The 20,255-nt window shown below is 46.8% G+C and overlaps 1 protein-coding gene across 1 annotated transcript in view; it reads left to right on the top strand.

The window, feature by feature from the left end:
• LMAN1L (lectin, mannose binding 1 like) overlaps positions 1 to 20,255 on the top strand; it is a 245,955-nt gene that overhangs the window by 143,638 nt on the left and 82,062 nt on the right. The window contains exon 9 of the mRNA XM_085646314.1: positions 3,361 to 3,551. Within this exon, the coding sequence (XP_085502440.1) occupies positions 3,361 to 3,551 (191 nt within the window). The remainder of the gene's footprint in view (positions 1 to 3,360; positions 3,552 to 20,255) is intronic.

The raw sequence follows: 20,255 nt of genomic DNA on the forward strand, positions 1-20,255 counted from the left end.
AGAGGATTAAACCCAGGATCAATTTTAATAAAGTGGGCTCCAGCCTGTGAACTCCAATGAGGGAGAACAGCACGTGTCTCTCCTTTGGAGCTATTGTGTTTGCTGTGTCTATTCCCATTGGGTTTCTTTTCATTTGTCTTCTACTTTGAGCACACCAGTGGCTTACTACTGTTTCTTTTCTTTCAGCTCAGAAACCCCCCTGGGCTTGCTTTTACCTGGTTTTACCCTGCCCATGTGCACTCTGGCCCCACCAGTGCCCTGCGAACTGCTGCGGCTATAACTCATGTCTCCCGTTGCCCGGCATTCTCTTGACGGTGCTTACAAAGCAATTATTCTTACTGTCCCTTCTGCAAAACTAGGACCACTTTCCTCTCTTAGAGCAGCCAGAGGGTGTTGATCAGTGAGAGGGTGCACTGATGGAAAGGTCTACTGGACTTTCCCCACAGAGCTGTGCTAATTTGCTCCTCGTGCTTTGGTCCTCCAGGCCAGACGGGGACAAGAGAGTTGCACCCAGAGTTTGAAATGCTGTAGACTGGCCAAGAAAACAATGCTTCATAGGGCCTAATCTTCAAGGGGCTCAAATGCACTTGGGCTTTTAGTTGTGGTATCCCCAATCCTCAGGGACTTATGATGGAAGAATGTAACACTGTACATGAGTGGTTAAGAAAACCACAGATGTCATGAGCCCAACTGGATGGATGCCAGTGAATTTAGTGGTGTTTTGCTTCTGGTGGCATCCTCCAGTGCCAGCATACAGGGATCTCCTGACACACACATTGTATTGAGGAATTTCTGCCGCCAGTAGCCTTTGGCATTGCTGCTTCTTCCTCCTATCAGAGACTTAGTTGCAAGGGAAGGGGCCTGCCCTCCATCCCAGCCCTGGTGATTTCCTGATTTGAGGTCTCCATCTGCAGCACGCCCGAGGACCTACATGGCAGATCATTTTCCTTGCCTTTGCTCTCCAACTACCCAGGTTTTGCACCACTTCCAAGGTAAGTGCAGAACAGCAAGGGTCTGGTGTGTCCACTCCTGAGAAACCACATCAGGGCCAGTCCAACAGCAGTCCAGGGACAACTTCATTCAGGGCATCCAGCACCTCCACTCGCCCCTGTGTGTGGGAGAGAGACGGTGAGTCCAGATCTGGAGAGCATCTTCAAATGCCCATAGTTCAAGTCAGGAGCGGGTAAACCCCAAAATTCTAGACTGGGGTTCATCGGCTAAGACGGTTCTTCCACTATTTCTTCCAGGCTCCATCTCCTCTTTCTGAGCCTGAACAGGGACTTAAGAAAAAAGATGGTGTTTCCTGTGATTGACGAGGCACCAACCCAACATAGCATGCTGCATCATTCCTCCACTCATTAAAGTCACTAAAAGCAAACCGCTCTCTGCCTACCCCGAACCCTGTCCTGCATGATGGGTAAGGGTTCAAATGACCAATTAAATCAACACTGAGATGTATCTCCTTCTGAGTCGCTCTCTACCCACCCAGGTTTGACTGTTCCCTCCAAAACTGTTGTAAGGGATCCAGTGCTCAGAAGAAGAGACAGAGGTTTGGGCCCTACCAGTGTCAGCTACCGGGAGCATCTCTCCCCTTGATGAGCAAGCGGCTGCAGGATGCTGGCTGTAGAGTATCAAACCTTGCCTCATTCCTCAACAGGAGGGGTTGAATGCTCCTCGGATGGGCCTACTGATCTGCCTGCTGATGCAGCAAAGTGATCAGCTTGAAATGCCACCCGGCTCAAATGCCACATCCTAATAAGGGCAGACTCCGAAAACAATGCCTATCATAAAATATACGAAGAAATCCAGATTTGTCAAAAATTACCTCATATCTGTATTTAAGCCAAATACAGATACAGGCAGTGAGGCTGAGTTTTGTATCCTGTTCCAGTCTGAGGCTACAGTTAAAGCACCATGTACACATAAAGTGCACAGTGAAACATTATCCAAGATACACCTTACCCAAAAAGGATTGGTGCTGACCCTTTTGGTCTCCAATTGAAGCATAACAATCTAGGCTGTGCCCCACTGTGCAATCTGTGTGCAGATGCCAGCCAGCAGCCTTCTTTGCTTCCTGTGTGTGTGTGTGTCATGTACAGTCTGCTCATAGCCCCATACCCCAGCTGGCCACCATAGCTGGCTATAGTGTAAAGGTTGGGCACTGGAGGTTTCAGTAACCATTTCAAAAAGACCATTGCAATGTGTGAGACACCATTAAGGGTTCCCACGCCGCAGCAGAGTTCCAAATACCAGCAGCGAAAAAGTAAAAAAAAAAAAGGAATGAAGGTTTTGAATGGTAGAGTCCACCCTGCTACACATTTCAATGTCCCGAGATGAGCATTGTTATTTCACAGACCAGCATTCACTCATCTGATGTTTGTGGTAACATCAGGGCTCTAGAGGGGACAATTATTAGTGCATTGCATTCTCCTAAATCAGCAGTAGTAAAAACTAAGGATTGAGGGCTGTGCAGGATTCTGTTTTGTGCTTCTACCCACACAGATCAGTAGGTACAAGAAACAACACACGCCCTGGCGTTACCATGAAGTAAAAGCTGTTATGTTTCCATGATGGTAAATCCTATTGTTTCCAAAAGGGGAACCATTACTGCTGCTATGAGGGGAAACCACTGTTGACCCTAAGGGGGTGCTCTGCTGTTGGTTCTTTCCGATCCAAAGCCGGACTTCAAAGTAAAAATACATATTTCCTTCTGTGTTAATGTTTAGGCACAGAAGAATGAAATACAACAAGAATATGGTTTCAAAACACAGACATATTTGTACCTGCCTAAAGGTACTCCACTACGGTTGAGAGTAACCTTTTAGCCCCCCACATTTCGTTTTAGTCTGTGGAAAATACTTCAGTAATAAATGTTTACATTCAAGTTATAGTAATACTTGTTTTTTAATTGTCTGAATTTTGATATCTTATACAACTGCACTGAAATACTTTTTGGGTATTATATTGGTGGCTGCTTCTTTGGGCGGGGCACAGACATTATGATTGAGCTTTAAGAGGCTAAAAGGCAAGGATGGGATTTCTTTTCTCCACATATTGTGATTCGTGCTTTAAATTTCTGACTAATCCATCGTGTGGAGCGCAAGGTGTGACCAATATGCTGGTGACACATTTCTAATGATATGGCACTGCTGACAACGCATTGGTAGATGTTTCACATCTCATAGACAGGAGATGTGGTGCAGAATTCCACTTCATCCTCCTCGTGGTAATGCACTCAAGGTTTTGTGAATGGTGTGTTGGATTTCACTGGCAAGTGTTACCTGCCGCCTCTCTCAGAGGGGAACCACCCGCAGTCAGTGATAGTTGTCTGTGCTTGTTTTCATCTGACCCCGTTTACAGTGGAGGACCTGTTTGAGTCTGACAGCCAGAGGGAGCTGATAATGGTCCTGGATGGGCAGAACCGTGTCCTGCAGGAGTTGGGCCACCTATCCGAGCGCCTGACGAGGGTATCTGAGGAACAGAAGAGACACTGGGATTCGCTGCGGCGGAACATGGCCAGTGAGACGACCACTACTGTGAAAGGAGGGCCGGTAAGCCTGTGGTTTGACACTACCACCTGTGGGTGATGGGTGGGATAGTAAGCTGGGGTGAATCTTCAGGGTATGGGCTGGTGGGCTTCGGTGAGTGTAAAATTCAGCAAGTCCTAAACATGTTGGGGGAAGAGTAGTACATTTGTAAGAGTCCCATGGGTAGGATCAACTGAACCTTTGAATGGCCCTTTGATGGGAGGGCAGCAAACTGGCGTCCTTTTCCAACTCTGGGAACTGATATGCTGGGGTGAGCCCATAGATTGGGGTTAGTATTCTGTTTTTTTTTGCCTGCAGCAAGTGTGCAAGACAGAGTAAGGGAAGAAGTGTTGAGCTGCCATGGGCCTTTATGGTGGGAGCACTCAGCTTGAGTGAGACCCTACCATATGGTAAGCTAAAGAGGGGTGAGTCTCTATAGCAGGAGCCGGAGAGCCAGGGTGAGCCTTTACATGGAGGATGCCAGAGGTTTGGAGGTTTGGAACAAGTCTTGGATTTCCAGACGGAGTGCCAGGTGACACTGGAGGGGGGTAGAGGTTTAATAAGTGCACACTCCTGTCTGTCTACCAGAGAAATAAAAGATGTTGATGTCTAAAAATTCACTGAATCTAAATCCTGAAGTAAGATGTCCTTCATTTCTCTCTCCCTCAAGACATGTCCTCATTTCCTTTTACTTCATACTCTTCTGTATGGGAGGGTTCTCTGGGAAAGTTTGCGTAAGAACGCCCCAGGTGTATGGAGGCAGAGTAGCTGATCAACTAAGAGTACAGAGGATACTATGCAGAAATACTTGTTCTTTATTCTTCCCTCACTCTTCACTCTTTTTCCTTGCTAAATGTTGTGTTCTTTCTCAGCACTTGTCCTATTCTTCTGCTCACTAGCTAGAAACACTCTCAGATCTCTCAGCACAAGCAATAATTGCCTCCTAATACTGCCCTTCAATTAGAACCAGAATCTCCTCCACTTATCGATGTGCCCTAATAAGGAAGGACCTCGCTGGTCCACGTTGAAAAAGTGCGAAAACCTCTCACCTTGGGTAGATTGTTGTAATATCTTGTGCTTGAGTTTGTCTGAAAAGTACATCCCAGCCTCTGTGTTCAGGAGAAATGGGAAAGCAAAATGCTTTCAGGCAGACCAGAGGAACCTGGGATTTCTCCAGGACAATGCATCCACAGTGGCCAAAGCCCTGAGCAAAGAAGCCCTCCATACTGTCCTATGAAACTGCGCCTCTACCTCTCGTTGACAGCCAGAACCCCTCCTCTACCAAGAATATCCTATATGTTTTCTGCAGAATCAAGTGTATAATTTAAGTTTGAGAGCCTTTTTAACCTTATTCTCTGTTGGCCATCTTATAGTTCAGTTTCCTACAGTGTTCTTTTTCTTAAGCATTTCTGGGATCCTTGTTCTTCTCACCTCAAAGTCACAGTTCCTCTTTTAAATGCATAACAACACAAGACAAGCCTCTATGTGCCCAATAAGAAAGGGAGCAAAGATTGCTAAGAAATGAGCAATAGTAATGGAGTCAAACTACTCACATATGGCATGCGGTTAAACATAGAGCAAAGCCAGACACTAACTTTGTCAAAACAGTTCCAGAGGTACACAAGGTGAACGTCACAGAGAAGGTTGCTCAAAGTACATGAACATAGAAAGCAGGAGATCTGGCAGAGGAAAAAGGAATGCAATAATGAGACTTGCCAGACAGCAGGGAAAAGCAGTTTGTGGCGGAACATCTGGCAGGGCACAATGATGCTATGGGGGGAGAGGGCTGAATATGGAATGATAAACATTGAATTCAAGGGGTAGGAGCTTGCCACCTTGCTGATAGAAGCGTTCTAGTGGAGCTCTCTGCCTGACCCTGGGAATCCATACCTATCCTGCTGCTTGGGCCACCCAACGTACTGCCCTGGACATGACACTGCATTTGGGTACCCTGCTGGACTTTTGTGAAGTTGCGGCACTGCTGAGACCCACAGTGCTAACCGACGATCCTCTGGCAATGCTCCTGCTCAGCTGGCTCAAGATGGTGGCGGCCGACGGGAGCGGCAGTATGGTGCAGTAACCTATCGGTGCTGACCAAGAGAGAGACAGTACCAATAAATTAGATTGGGGGCAAATACCATTTCCCTCTCCCTAGTACTGTCCCATGGGGCGACTTTAATGATATGGAATGCCTATGATAATAATGGTTGCATCCATTATATATATATTTGTTGTAGGGTAATAAGGAAGTGACTAAATGTCCTTTGTGTTGTATGTTTTTTGTTCTTTTGAATAATGGACTGTTGCTTATTCAATTTTGTACGAGATGAATATTTAAAATCGTCTTGATATGTGGATAAAAAGAGATTTATCAAGCGAAACTGTGTCCGAACAATGCTATAATTAATGGATGATTTATTTCAACATATAAGTAATTTTTTGTGAAGGAGTAATTTATGGTTTCCTTCATGGTATGAAAGAAACATCTGTTTGATCTGTTCCGTCGCATCATTTTGTCTGTTGTTAGACTGTGGAACCCATTTCTGATCTTCTGGAGTCGTGGGGGCTGTGGTCTGCGGTGCCTGGGTACTCCGATTGAGACTACTGTGCTCTGACGCCCCTCGTGACAGCATGCTCTGGAGCCGGGACGAGGTGGGCGTGCGGGACCACTTACCTTCCCTCGCTGGAGTTACTGGAGAATTGGAATACATCTGCTGGCGGCTACACATGAGGACTCCTGCCAGGTGATGTGCTGCACGGCTGGGGGCCCCCAGGGTGATGCTTATGGGGAGGCCCTACTTGAGAGTGCCAGCACCTAATTCTGTGGGTGTACTCATCCTGGACTTGTAGACTTTGCAGGGAGTGACTGGGGTTTGGATCTGCCCACTGACTTACTCCAAATACTTTGAGAACACCAGCACAGGTGACGAGTGAGCACTGAGAGGAGGGTATGCTATTGAGTGAGGCACATCGGTCAGCCGGGGGCTCACCCGGACACCTCAATAGCCCCTGTTGAGAAGCAGCGCTGCGGGCAATTATGCGGTGGAAACTGTGTTCCCAGGATCACCATCTCTAGCCACCTGATGCTGGACTCTCCCATCTACACCCTCCTACTCTCCAGTACTTGCTTCTGGGGTCTTCCACATTCCCCTGCGGGTGCATTCCCTCTACTCAGCAGCCATCCTTTTGTGGCCTCTATTCATGGGGAGGACGCATTGTGGCAAAATGGACATTGGAGACGCTGGACCCCCTGATGTACTGGTGCCTGCTGGTACCTGGCTGTGACCCCACCATCAGAGGCTAAACTAGAGGACATCCTTGTCGCCATGGGTTCCACCAAAGACTCACTTGAAAGCAAGATATGCACACTGGTGGTGTACCTGGGGCTACTGCATGAATGCAACTGGATAATGACAGATCGGATCCAGTGAGTGGAATTTGACCTTATGGAATGGGACCCCATTGCTAAAAGTACACGCTGCAGAATAAGACCCCTTGGCAGACAAGGTGAAAATGCTAGAGGCCAGATAGAGGACCAGGAGGGCAGAGCTTGAATGAACATTTTTTAACAGTTACTGGTTCTTATTAGGAACTGAGATCCCTAGCTCTACCTCCTAAAAGGGAGAGGGGGAGGGACATGGAAGTGAGGACAACAAAAGACTGAAACCTGTTTCTGTTATTGGATGCGGCCTGCCCTTTAGGGTTGTTGGCGTTTCGCTGTGTACACTTCTGCCGTCTCTTTGCTACCACACGCTGCCGGCCAAGTATGGTTGTAGGCATCCTGCTGTGTACGTACTCTATGTGCTAAATAAAGGTTTTTTCAAACTAAAAAAAAAAAAAAAAAAGAGCTTGGATGAACAACATTAGGGTGGTGGGCCTGCCGGAACAAATCAAGGGCTCATCGATGATCTTGACCTTGAGCGGGCACACAAGGTCTCAGTGCACCCCTTCTCATCCAGGGGCTGCACTATGTCTGGTGGTGGCACGATTTCTACTCTGCATAGACCGGTAATACATCCTGAGACAAGTGCGCACAACTAGCCCCTTTATGGTGTACATCATGCAAGTGTCAAGTGTCAATTTACCCAGACTTCACAGCAGAGGTGCAATGACAGAGAGCCTCCTTTCTGAGTGCCAAAAGGAGGCTGTGGGAACTGGGAATGACTTATGCGGTGTTATTCCAGGAGAAATTGAGCATTCAGGTGGATGATAGATTCTCTTTCTTCACTACCCCAGAGGATGTTTGGCAATGGATTGAATTCACACTAAAGTACGTCCGGTATAATTTAGGTACACAGGGCTAATGGCTAGCTTCCTGCCTAAAGTTATTCACTTTCAGAACTTGTGAGTTAGAGTATGAAGTAGTAAAGCTGTTTCTCTGGGAGGAGTCCTTTTTAAGGACGAGAACTCTCACTCACCCAAAGGTGACATGCTTCATCATTGGGTCCCCTCCTCACACCCGGACTGCGAGGTCTGTGGTGTGGGCTACAACTCCCAAAGTGGGAAGAGCAGAGGTGTTTTTAAATGAGCGATGGAATTAGAGTCGGTGAGGGACAGAGTGCTTTCAAAAATTATAATGTGTTGTGTGGGTTAAAACTACTGCCAAAAGGGCCAAAATATCTTTATTCAGTAGGCTTAGCCGCGGTGGGGCAGGCAGCCTGTATTAATCCCGCTTGCGTGGGGATAAAAAAGTGGGTCTTGCGCGTGTTGTCTGAAGCGTGACTACACCCCTCTTGGAGGAGTCTATTGTAAAAATGCTCTAACGTGGTCAGGCAGAATGCCTCTGGTATCCCCTTGAGCTGAATGTCACTGCCTTGTAAGACTGTCTTCCAGGACTCATTAGCCACCATTCTTCATAACTATATCAATGAGAACACGGGCATGGCATCCTCAGTGTTGATCGAGTAGGAGGCACTCACCGTAGTGATGCGCGGACATTGTATAGCCACGTCGACAGGGGTGCAAACCCAGTTGCATTGCGAGATTGCAGAGCAGGAGGGATTGCTTGAGTCCCTCGTTAAAGACAGCCCACATAATCCTGATGCCCGGTGACAAGCTGTTATCGAGAGCGAGAAATTCCTGGAGATGATTGAGAGACTTAAAGGTTATGATTATCAACAATATCTCATTAAAGTTCACAGTGAGTGAGACAGGGCTGGACGCCAGCTTGCCTGGCCAATCTCACAAGGTGCCTTTCACAGGGCCTCTCTGTCTTCAACCCCCGGGACCGCATAATCTATCTGTAAGCTGAGATCAATACCACGTTTCGGGACTACTACACATCCCACTATGCTGTCACTCAGGGCCCAGGCGCACAAACTATATATAGCTACGTGATCACCCCAGGGATGCATTAACTGGGATGGGAAGCTGCTACCCTTCTGGGGGGCCCATCCAGAGGAGCCATAATGGCATTGACTCGGGGCAAAGTGCCCAGCTCGGACGGACTCCTTTTCTAATTTTAGATGACATATGTTTATCTACTTGCCCCCTTCTTGGGCAAAGTTTATGATGTCGCTCAGGATCATGGCTCCCCCCCCCCACTATGCGCGAGGCTCTAAATATCCCACTCTTAAAGAGCGAAAATGAGGAGGTGATTGTCTCCTCATACTGGTCTCTATCAATCTTGAATGTAGACTACAAAATTCTCAGTAAAAGCCTGGACGACCGATTATTGCCACGTATTTAAGAGTTGATACAGCTGGACCAATTTGGATTTATTCCAACTTCCAGTACAGTCCCCAACATTAGATGTCTTGTACACGTCCTGATTTCATCTTTCGGGGACCAACCAAAAGGCTAGTTCTCTGGCAATCGATATTGAGAAAGCCTTTGATTTCCTCCACTGGGACTTCTTATATACCACAGTGGTCAGTATGGGGATAGGGAGAGGCTTTCTATCTTGGACCTAGCTACTTTATTCTGCCCTGTTGGCGGGAGTCAAAAAAGGTGGATTTATTTCCATTCCCTGTACAATCAATAGATGTACCAGACAGGGATGCCTATTATCCCTGGTGCTCTTAAAAATAGCAGGGGAGGAGCTTCTGGCGCTGACCCTTAGGCAGGGCAACTGTTACCAGTGCCTAGAATTCGGAAAGAGACATCTCCACATATCCCTATATGCAGACGATATGTTATTATTCCTGCATGGAAAACGTCCCGATGTGTAAGGGGCCTGAAAGACCTTGGCCCACTTCGCCAAGATATCAGGTCTTCAGGTGAACGGGGGCAAGTCCAATGCATACCCACCGAATGCCTCGACCACAGCTGATGGACCCCTAGAATTAGGAAATGAGATTCGGTGGGAACCTCACACGTTTTGTTACCTGGGAGTGCTAATCTACTGTTCCGAATCCCAGTTAATTGAGGGGACGATATGGGCATCTCTTGTGTCTCTGAGGAAATCTATCTCCTTCTGGAACACCTAGCCTTCATCTTTCATAGGCCATATAGCCCTGGCCAAAATGATTGTTACTGTGCCTACCATACTTTTTTGTCCCCCTTACCCATATTTTTTCCTCGGGCTCTTTTCTGAGAGATAGACAGCTTTATCCTAACAGTGTGAGGAACGGAGCAGCACAGTATCTCACTTGCCATAACTCTGGCTTCCCGCCTCAGAGAGTGGGAAGGATGCCCCGACTTTGAGCTCTACTATCTGGCCAAGTAGCTATTCTGGACTGTGCAATGGAGAGATAAATGGTGGGGAATCTCACCAGCAGATGTGGAGACCCCTTCATGATCTCTGTAGCTTCAATTGATCCATCATCCCTAGCGGGAAATATGCAACAATGAGGGGAACATTTTACTTACCACATTCCATGCTTGAAACAGAGCACTGGAGATCACCCTTGCGTCAGTACCCTATGTCCAGGCTCTCCCGATCACATCCTTGACTGTTTAGCAGTCATGACTTGAGTGGGGCAGCACCGGGAGATTGACCTCCCTAGGAGGGCTCTTCGATCGCAATACTTATAGGACTTTTCAAGAGTTGGTGGATGAGTTTGATCTTTTCCACCATCATTTCGTGCTCTAAGGAGCTGTTAGGTCTTTGTTGCGAGCGTGCTAAGGGCTGGCATGGCGGAGCCTGTGCCACACTTAGGTCTTGGGAAAGTAAATGCCATTACCTTGCTTTACACTGTGTTACTCCAGCAGACCAAGATCAGCCTTCAGGACAGGAGACATGGTTAACCCACTCTCGTCCAAGAACTGAGGCACTGTACTAGAATCCATACCCTCAGACATCGTGGGAATGCTAGATTCAAGAAAAACCAAGCCCTGAACAAACTGACTCAGGCCTATGGAATCCTTCAAAATACACCCCTCCCCAAACCCCCCCACACATGATACTGAATGTACACCTAACTTTTGAGCAGGCTGCCCTCAAGGACATAGGGAAATGCTCACAAAGACCTTGTTTCTATAACACATCCAACTGTGAATCAGAAGCAGTAAAATCTTTGGCTAATGACCCCCTAATCAATATCAAACAGGCAGACAAAGGGGGTGCGATTGTGATTATGTCCACAACAGACTATGATGCAGAATGCCCCAGCCAGTTAGCCAATAGTAACTACTACACACCCATTAACCAGGACTTGACTAGGCGCTTGAACTCCCAAATCACCTCTATTGTGACCTCTGCTGAGGCATAAGGATGGACCAGCAAAAATGAAGCCGATTTCCTGCTTAACAATCAACCAAAAATGCCATGCTTTTACATTCTTCTTAAGATCCACAAGGGACTACGGTCTCCCCCCGGAAGACCCAATGTGGCAGGCATCGTCTCTCTTTTAGAGCCACTGTCAAAATTCTATGACCATTTTTACAACGATTGGTAAAAGAGACACTGTCTTTCCTTCAGGACACCAGTGATGTCCTTAATCTAATTAGGGACACTAATGATACATTTCATATTGACCTACAAGTCTGGCTTGACGTAGAGGCATTCTACACCAACATCCCCCAAACAGGGACTATTGACATAGTGGAGAGTGCCGTATGGCCCAGAAAGTGGACGTCACCTGCCCCCGTGAGTTTTATCATGGACTGCACTACCCTGGCCTTGACTGAGAACTTTTTCCGAACAACTGTGTCGCCAAACACAGGGGACTTCAATTGGGAGTACATTAGTCCCCAGTCTAGAATGCCTCTATATGGCTGCGTTTGAAAAAGGCAAGTTCTTCCATGATTCTAACGCTTTCAGCGCCAACATACCACTCTGACGCAGGTATATTGATGCATTCTAATCTTCTGGAATGGAGATAGGATAACATGTGGTAATTTCTGTAATTAGATCAATACTGTGAAACCCTACCTATGATTTCCAGCAGCATTTTGGATGAAAAGCTGAATTTCCTTGACCTTATCATTTGCCAAAGAGGGGATGGACTACAGACCACCACATACAAAAAACCCACTGATTTCAACAGTCTTCCTCTGTACAGCAAACATCACCCCAAATCACTAAGGGACAACCTTCCCTACGGACAGTTTTTACGACTACACCGTAACTGCAGTAGAATGCAAGACTTTCACACATCGGCAGAATTGCTATCTAACAATCTTGAGGCAAGACACTACCCACCACACTGTGTCAGAACAGCAAAAAATGGGCGAGGAATAATAACATGGAGGCCTTACTGGAGACAAGCACAAGACCACAAGAGGAAATATTGACACGTGTAACCACCTGACTCCAATAGAATACACTAGGGCATCTTACAAACAGGCAACCTATCATTACCACCACCACGTTTTGCATTCAAACGTACCTCTAGTCTAAAAGACATGCTCATACACACTAGGCCACGCAAATCTACAAGACTGGAATAAAGATCTTTATGGGACCTACCCCCAGTGGGGGTCACTTTCCTTGCGGCTCTTGTGTACTTTGTACTTTCACAAACGCAACAAAAGAGGTCAAACTCACTGACACATTTACATGGCAGCAGAAAACACACACCAACTGCAACACAAAGAATTTCATATACATGGTGACATGTCCCTGCACCAAGAAATACTGTGGGAGGACCACTACACTAGTCAAAACACAAATTACTGAGCACTGTCCTAACATCCGGTGTAAGGAAATAAGTAGTAAGATGTGTACACATTTTGTGGCTGAGGGACACTCCCCTGACGATGTACGATGGACGGTCCTGGAATCGCATACACACGCGACACAAGACAACCTATTCAGAAGGGAGCAAAATTAGATTTTCGCTTGTCAACTCATGTTAGTGGGTTGAATGACGATATCCCACAGAGCGAATTGACCAATTGACCAACCCCTCTTAAGATATCCTGTGTTTTAATAACACTGGCAACCTTTCCAGCATTTGGATCCACCTAGGTAGACCCCTGTCACTCTCTGAACATACTAATAAATGGGCCCCTTACTCTGGCATTTGAAAACATGTGACACCAAGATTTTAATATAAGACTTGGGAAGGCTCCCGATGCCACTACTATCTAAATTAATAGCCACCTTTTCCTACACTTTTGTTTACGCTCACAATATGGCCATTGTTTATCAAAAACCTTGAATCAAACTTTTGTGTTCCATTAAAACATATTGGAATATTTTCCTCAGAAAACGCCCCTTGTTAATTAAACTCTTGTGTTCCATTAAACAACATTTTGGAATTTTGCACTCATGCAAATAATTGGGCCTGCCAGCAGGGGTGGCTCCCCCAGTAGGGCGGAGGAGCGTCGCCCCACTGCTTTCTCGCAGTGGGGTGTTGCAGAAACATAAAGTGGTAATAACGTTCAGTTATTGCCATTTTATGTTTGGCTGCGAGCGGGCGGGGGGTCTGCTCTGCGAGCATGGCAGGGGAGGAGTGGTGTGCCTGCCCACTCCAGAGAGTGCAAGGACTGTTTGATCGGCCCCCTGGGGCTGCCCAAACCAGTCATGCACACTCTGCCATTCTCCATGCAGGCTGAACGCTGCTTGCAGTATTGTGATTGGCTTAGGGGAGGGAGTCTGGCTGCCTGCTTCTGCTTCCTGTTCCTGTGAGCAGGAGAGCAGGAGCAGAGAAGACGCGGGACCGGGCCGGCGGAAAAGTATGTTTAATTATTTATTTATTATTATTGAATTAAACCCCCCCCCCCCGCTTGACCCCCTGACCCCACGACCCCCCACAGATCTCCCCAGTTCCCCCACACCATCCCCCCACCCACGAGCCAATACTACTGCGACTGCCTGTCAGCCCCTGTTCTATAGGCCAATTAGCTCCATTCCAATATGGTGCTGCTGCAGCCCCCACCCAGCCCCGCCTTTGCCCATGCGTGACTGACTACTGACATTCAGGTCAGTTCCTGTCAAGAATCTAGTCCTCTATGAGATATGGTTTCTCGTTTTTCGTGCTCAACTTCTTGTGAGACCAGCTTTCTTCAAGTATCCTGTTTTTTCCTCACTCCAGCACCCCGGCAGCACCTACAAGTTGAGTTGATGAGGTTTATCGCCTGGCCTTATTCCCTCATCCTTCTTGCCTTTGCAGTCACCCAAAATGGCGCCGATACTTGACACTCGAATGCTGCAGCGTTTTTACCATCTGCACAGTTAAAATCACCTGCTAATCGTTAATTCAAGGGTACCTAAGAAGACCACATCTCTTCTCCTCCTCTACCGAGGCAGCAGTGTTGGGGTAGGTCGTCGGGTGAAGTCCACACAACGGCTTTGTAAGTACTACCTACTAAGGGTGTGCAGGTCACTGTATTGGACCCTAGCTATTACTTTGCAGCTCATTTCTCCTCTTTAATTTTACCACCCTACATTTATCGTACTTGCTGCTCCTACTCGAGGAGACAGAATGACTGCCCTAATTGAGAACACGGAGTGTGAAATCTGATTGCCTATTAATGTTTTAGAGTGTGTCACTCGTTTTGTCTTTTTATGTGGCTTTTTATGCACCATACACCAGTAGCAGCATGATGTATGACTTTGAAGCATGCGGCACAAAAGCGATAATATAACCACCCCACTAATGATACATATATGGTTTCAGTCACGAATTGTACATTTTATGTCTTCATTACAATTCGGTCTGTCCTTTCAAATGAAACAATGTTAAGGTATCTATGCCATAGGCAGCTCTTAATTTGAGCCGGTTGTTTCTGGTGCTCAGCACTAGCGGTAAATTGGTTTCCGGTGCTCTGCACCGGCACTTAATAGTCAACACCACACTTATGACAGCCTGCCACATGGTGGCGCTGCTCATCTAATTTAGAGAGGATCAGAACAACTGTTGTTTATGATTACAATACACATACAAAATGACTAATACCTGCCTCCCCAGCCATTCCTTTAGCTTTGGGGACCTGGAACAATCTTAACTTTTGCACTTGCAGGTGAGAGAGCTGGTTAGTTGTTGTTTTGTAACCACTATTAGCAGCGATGTCAGGGTAATGGGTGGTGCAAGCTGCAGTGGCCTCCTGGTCAGGGCCCTGGCACTTATTATTTTCCAAATCAAGCACTGACCATACTTAGTTTATTGAGGATTGGATGCCAATTGACATAATCAGATTCCAAACATTGTGTAGATGAAGATAATTTTTGTCCTGACAAATTGACAACTAATCATCCATGACTAACCAATGGCAAGGCACATGTTGACCTTTCATACGCTATCTTAGATCATTGCATCTGGCGATAGCCGACACGTTTTTAACCAGCCAAGATGACCCATCCATTAAAACATTCTGTTTTGAGGACTACTTAGTTCATTTTAGACACACACTTCCTTATAGATATTCATTTTCATACACCATTCTAAACAAAAGGGCCCCACACTCAACATACAGCAATGGGTAAAAAGATCTCTGACAAAGAGCCCCCATCGAGAGCCCATCAGGCATTGCAGCACCGGCCCAATGAGGAGTAAAGGCGTATAGTGAAGCATGACACCCGTCTGGGTATGTGAGGGCTCCTTTTCTTAAGGGGGGTGAGCCCTGGCCATTCGCCTAGGATCTGTCCGACCCCTTTATCTCTCTCTTGGAAGGAACTGCATACTCTTATTATATATTGGATTTCATAGGAGCACGTATGCTGGACCTAGGTCCAACGTGTTTTGTAAGATATTACTAGATTCAAGCTCAAAGAATATTATTCCTTACTTCGGGTGTACATCACCGCCCAAACAAATTAACGCTATGTTCCCAGCAGCGCACACAGCATGCCCGCGTTGTGACACGGATGGGGCTGATTGCTACCACATATTGTGGAGCTGTCCCACTCTCTCTCACTCCTGGGACATCATCACTAGGAATAAACAGCTGGCCACTGACCAAAATATCCTGACCCCACCAGCTTTCCGCGATTGGGACTCTACCCATGACCCTGCATGAAAGCGATCATGTCTAGTTAAACAGATTTACCATTGGTTCTGGCCTGCCACCACATTGAAATCTACTGTAAGACCCCGCGAGCACCCAGACCCCGCAGTGGTAAGCGGAACTTATCGTATGGGTGGAATGTGAGGGCGCTGTCCTGAGGGGAGAGGCACGTTGACGTCTTCTACCCTCAAACGTCACACTAGCATGGGACTCCATACTGAGAGACAACCCCCAAATGGACGACTCTGTCAGGATAATTGCAAAGGGACGCAAGGCTGGGGCTCCCTGCCAAGGTGGAATACCACCAGCCCTATACAAGGAGGATCCAGCCTTATGGGCGACTCAACAAGCCCCGCTCTATTTATCTATCTAGAAAAGAGCTCCATCCGGTCTCATGGCGTGGATCGAGTTTTGCTCCGATTTTCAAAGGCGGCGACAAAAAAATTCCAGGGAATTACCGCTTGATAATCGATAATGAAGCGAAGTATTTTGCAGGCGTACTGCTGGACTCCTTACGATCATGGGCCGAGTCAAATTCAATCATACCACCAAACCAGACAGGATTCACAAGCAACAGTGGGACATCAGTGAATCTCATCACACTTTCTTTCTTGATCGACCATGCCGAATTTAACATTAGTCCCGTATATATGGGCTTTATAGACTACAAATCTACATTCGGCAGGGTCAACAGAAGGAAGCTGTGACGGAAACTTTCCCTGCTCAACATTCCAAACAGCTTGCTCAGGGCCCTGCACCTTTTGCATTGTGATACATGGGTCAGAATAAAGATCGGGGCAGATCGCGCCTGTCACGATCCATAACAACGCAAGGCCTCGAAGCAAGGTTGTGTCCTTGCTCCTATGCTTTTTAACCTATTCCTGTCCGACCTTTCTTCAGTTCATTACTCCATTAATTCGCATCCACCCAAATTGGGTGGCCTCCGTCTATCCAACTTACTCTATGCTGCCGACCTTGTTCTATTCAGCCATATAAAGATCAGCTTACAACGTCTCCTGGACGCAAATGCCACATACTCCGATAGGAATGGCTTACAGATAAATAAAAAGAAAACCAAAATCCTCTAGTGCCGTACAGCTGGGAACAAAAAGTCGGTATGGTCTCTACACCAGGAAAAAATAGAAGCTACCAGATGTCACAAGTATTTAGGCGTCCTCTTTCACAACAACGGCAGGTATGTGAGCCAGCTGGCAGAACTAAAAAAGAAAGTTACTGCGCTGTCGTTTGCACTTAGATCCATCTACAAAAAACAGAAATGGTCCTTCCTTTGCTCCAATCCTCTAGGTGGCCCAGGCAAAGGTTATCTCAACCCTAACATATGGGTGTGAGGCTCTGAAAGGGCGGGACAGGGGGGGGGGGGAATTGGACTAAGTAGTCGCAAGAAGTTACAGAACGATCTTCCAGCTTCCTTCCTGTAAATCTCCAGCACAAATTAGACTGGAATTTGGAATCTCTAGACAGGCACTGACGCGTATGGTGGCCTTCCTAATAAGCCAAAAGCTGAAGACCTCCAAGGAAGGCACTCTGGCCCACAGCTTATGGATCCATTTGAATACAAATTGCAGGTCGGCGGGTTACCATTAACTGTTCCGAGCCCTGAGTTCTCTCTGCCTGACTCCCCTTTAGGACCTACACATCAGCCAACATGAATTTAATAGGTTGGCAAAAATCATTACGAACCGACTTTCTTCAATAGAAGATAGGGCCAGCCTCACTGTACGGAATCCTGGTTGGATGACCCTACGCACTTATATACAACTGAAACCCCAGTGGTACCTAATGAATACTTTCAACGAACAAACTAAGCTACAGGTTTTAAAGCTGAGAATGGGGGTTATTCTGTCACTTCCCAAAATGGAATTGTGCACTGGTCAGACTCCTGGATCGCTTCACCAAGAAGCTAGAGGGGGCGAGATATGAACGGGACGGACAGACCAGCAACCTGTCCCCTCACCCTTACTGAGACTTTCGCCTCCGGTCACTGACCAACAGACATGCTTTCGACTTTCAATCAATGCATGGCACAAGAGGAGTTCACCTGTCCAAATTGTTTTCTTCATATAACTTCTCCCCCTTCCTTTAGGAAGATGCCAAACCCTCTTTTAGAAACGTGCACAATCCACGTGCCACTACGGACCGAGCATCATGCAATAGAGGCTTTTATGTTACTGCGATTCTCTTTTAATTTCCAACTGTTTAAAGCTAATATTTAATTAATTTTTAGAATTTAGGACATAACGACGTTTTTAATTCTATTGATTTTCTGTCTCTATGATGTGAAACTTGCTGACAGTGATACGACACCCTCCCCCTGATACAACTCCCTCCCTCTGATACGACGCCCTCCCCCTGATACGACGCCCTCCCCCTGATACGACGCCCTCCCTCTGATACGACGCCCTCCCTCTGATACGACGCCCGCCCTCTGATACGACGCCCTCCCTTTGATACGACGCCCGCCCTCCCTTTGATACGACGCCCGCCCCCCCCCTGATACGACGCCCGCCCTCCCCCTGATACGACGCCCGCCCTCCCCCTGATACGACGCCCTCCCTCCCCCTGATACGACGCCCTCCCCCCTGATACGACGCCCTCCCTTTGATACGGTGCCCGCCCTCCCCCTGATACGACGCCCTCCCCCTGATACGACGCCCTCCCGCTAGAACCCCACAAGTACCTTTCTGACTGCACTACTGTAGTGGGGCCTCGTTCCCTCCTCCCCCTCCCATCTATTGGGTGGTATACATTGTCACGAGAGCATGATACTATGTATCAGATGGATGGGAACGGAAGGTTGCGATTTCAATTGAATGTAATCTATCGCCCAACACTAGAAAATCAATAAAGTTGGTTAATAAAACATTGAATTCAAATGAGATCAAATGTTTTCTGTTGCAGAATTTGTATTAATTATATATTGCATTGGTTGTAGTGTCACTCTTTTTTTTTAACTCTGTTTATCAATCCTTTTATTGTGTGCACTAGTTTAATTAGTGAAGAAAGGGCTCTGCTTATTGGACAAAATATTTAGAAAGGAGGTGGAATGCTTTAGATGACAAAGGAAATGATAACTTTAGGTAGTGATTGGACTTGGACTGGTCAACCCTGGTGGTCAACCAGGAGACACTGGCACACTGAGAGGTGCAGTCACTGAGGGGTATAGGCAGACACAGACACTAGGTAACACCGGGACTAGACCGCTGTTACTAAGTACAACACATATTGGTTGGTGAGGCGAGACTCCATCTTGCTGAATGTATGGCGGTCTGCATAGAAATGCACACCTATGTAGAAATAAATGCTCCAGAAGTGCTCAGCCCTGCAGTGGCTTAGCAGTGGCAGAAGCAAGCTAAACAAAACATAATGGCGTGTTTACCCAGTCAATGAAATGAATTAGCCATTGAGTGAAATAGTGTAGCTTTTGACTGAAACAAATCAGCTAGTCAATGAAAATTCATCAGTGAACTGCATCAGTTAGTAAGTGACATGCTTCAACTAATGAGTGAAAAGTCCTATTAGATCCCCACATTGTGGCTTATACAGTGGTTTATATCGCAATGAGTGTTTTCCTGGCTTTGTCATCTACGTCAGCCCGTAGGACGTCTGCGCTCAGTGAGCTCGCTTCCTGTGACATTGGCAAATACTGTAATCAGCCGCAATCAGCGTCTCATGTTTCTGACCTCGGCTTCAGTAAAAGGGATCTTGGCCTAATGAGATGTCTGCTGAGGTATATTCTGGTCCTGCGTGGCCCAGTAAAAATAACCTTGGTACATCGTCACATGCGCGTAGATATCTTCTGGGATTGTGCTGCACAAATTTCCAAACGAGTTATAAAATATCAGTTCATAAATGCAATCATTGGCTCATCGGCCAGTTCTCAACACTTTCTCCTTTTTTTAATTGGTCCATTCCAGTGTATCTTAACTAGCTCGCCAACTTTCACTTCATTGCGCCTTTCTTGTTTCAAATGACTCAAGGTTCTTCCTCATCGCTCACCTGACGTTTCTGTCGACTCAATTCTCTTGCTGAACTTTCTATGTCCCCTCCCACGCATTGTGCAATAATTTTTTCTTCACCTTTACTTCACGGGCCCGCCCCTAGAATGAGCCACATTGTCTCAAATGTAAATATCCTTTGGTCTAGTCGCGCTATCAGTTCTGAGTGCTGTGTCTCAGATTTTAGCATCGCTCAACTTTATTCCGCTCTTCACCTCTACCCTCTTAGACTGGGCTATTCCCTCTCTCAACCTTGTGCTCATTAAGCCACTATTATCACTCCACAAACTCAAGCCTTCTCCTACACTCTCACATCTTTGTCTCACGATCACTTTTCCCAGACCAGGCACTTGTTTTTTGCCCCACTCTCTGTTTTGTC

This window comes from Triturus cristatus, chromosome 3_1 (genome assembly GCF_964204655.1).
Source record: "Triturus cristatus chromosome 3_1, aTriCri1.1, whole genome shotgun sequence".
Lineage (NCBI taxonomy): Eukaryota > Metazoa > Chordata > Amphibia > Caudata > Salamandridae > Triturus > Triturus cristatus.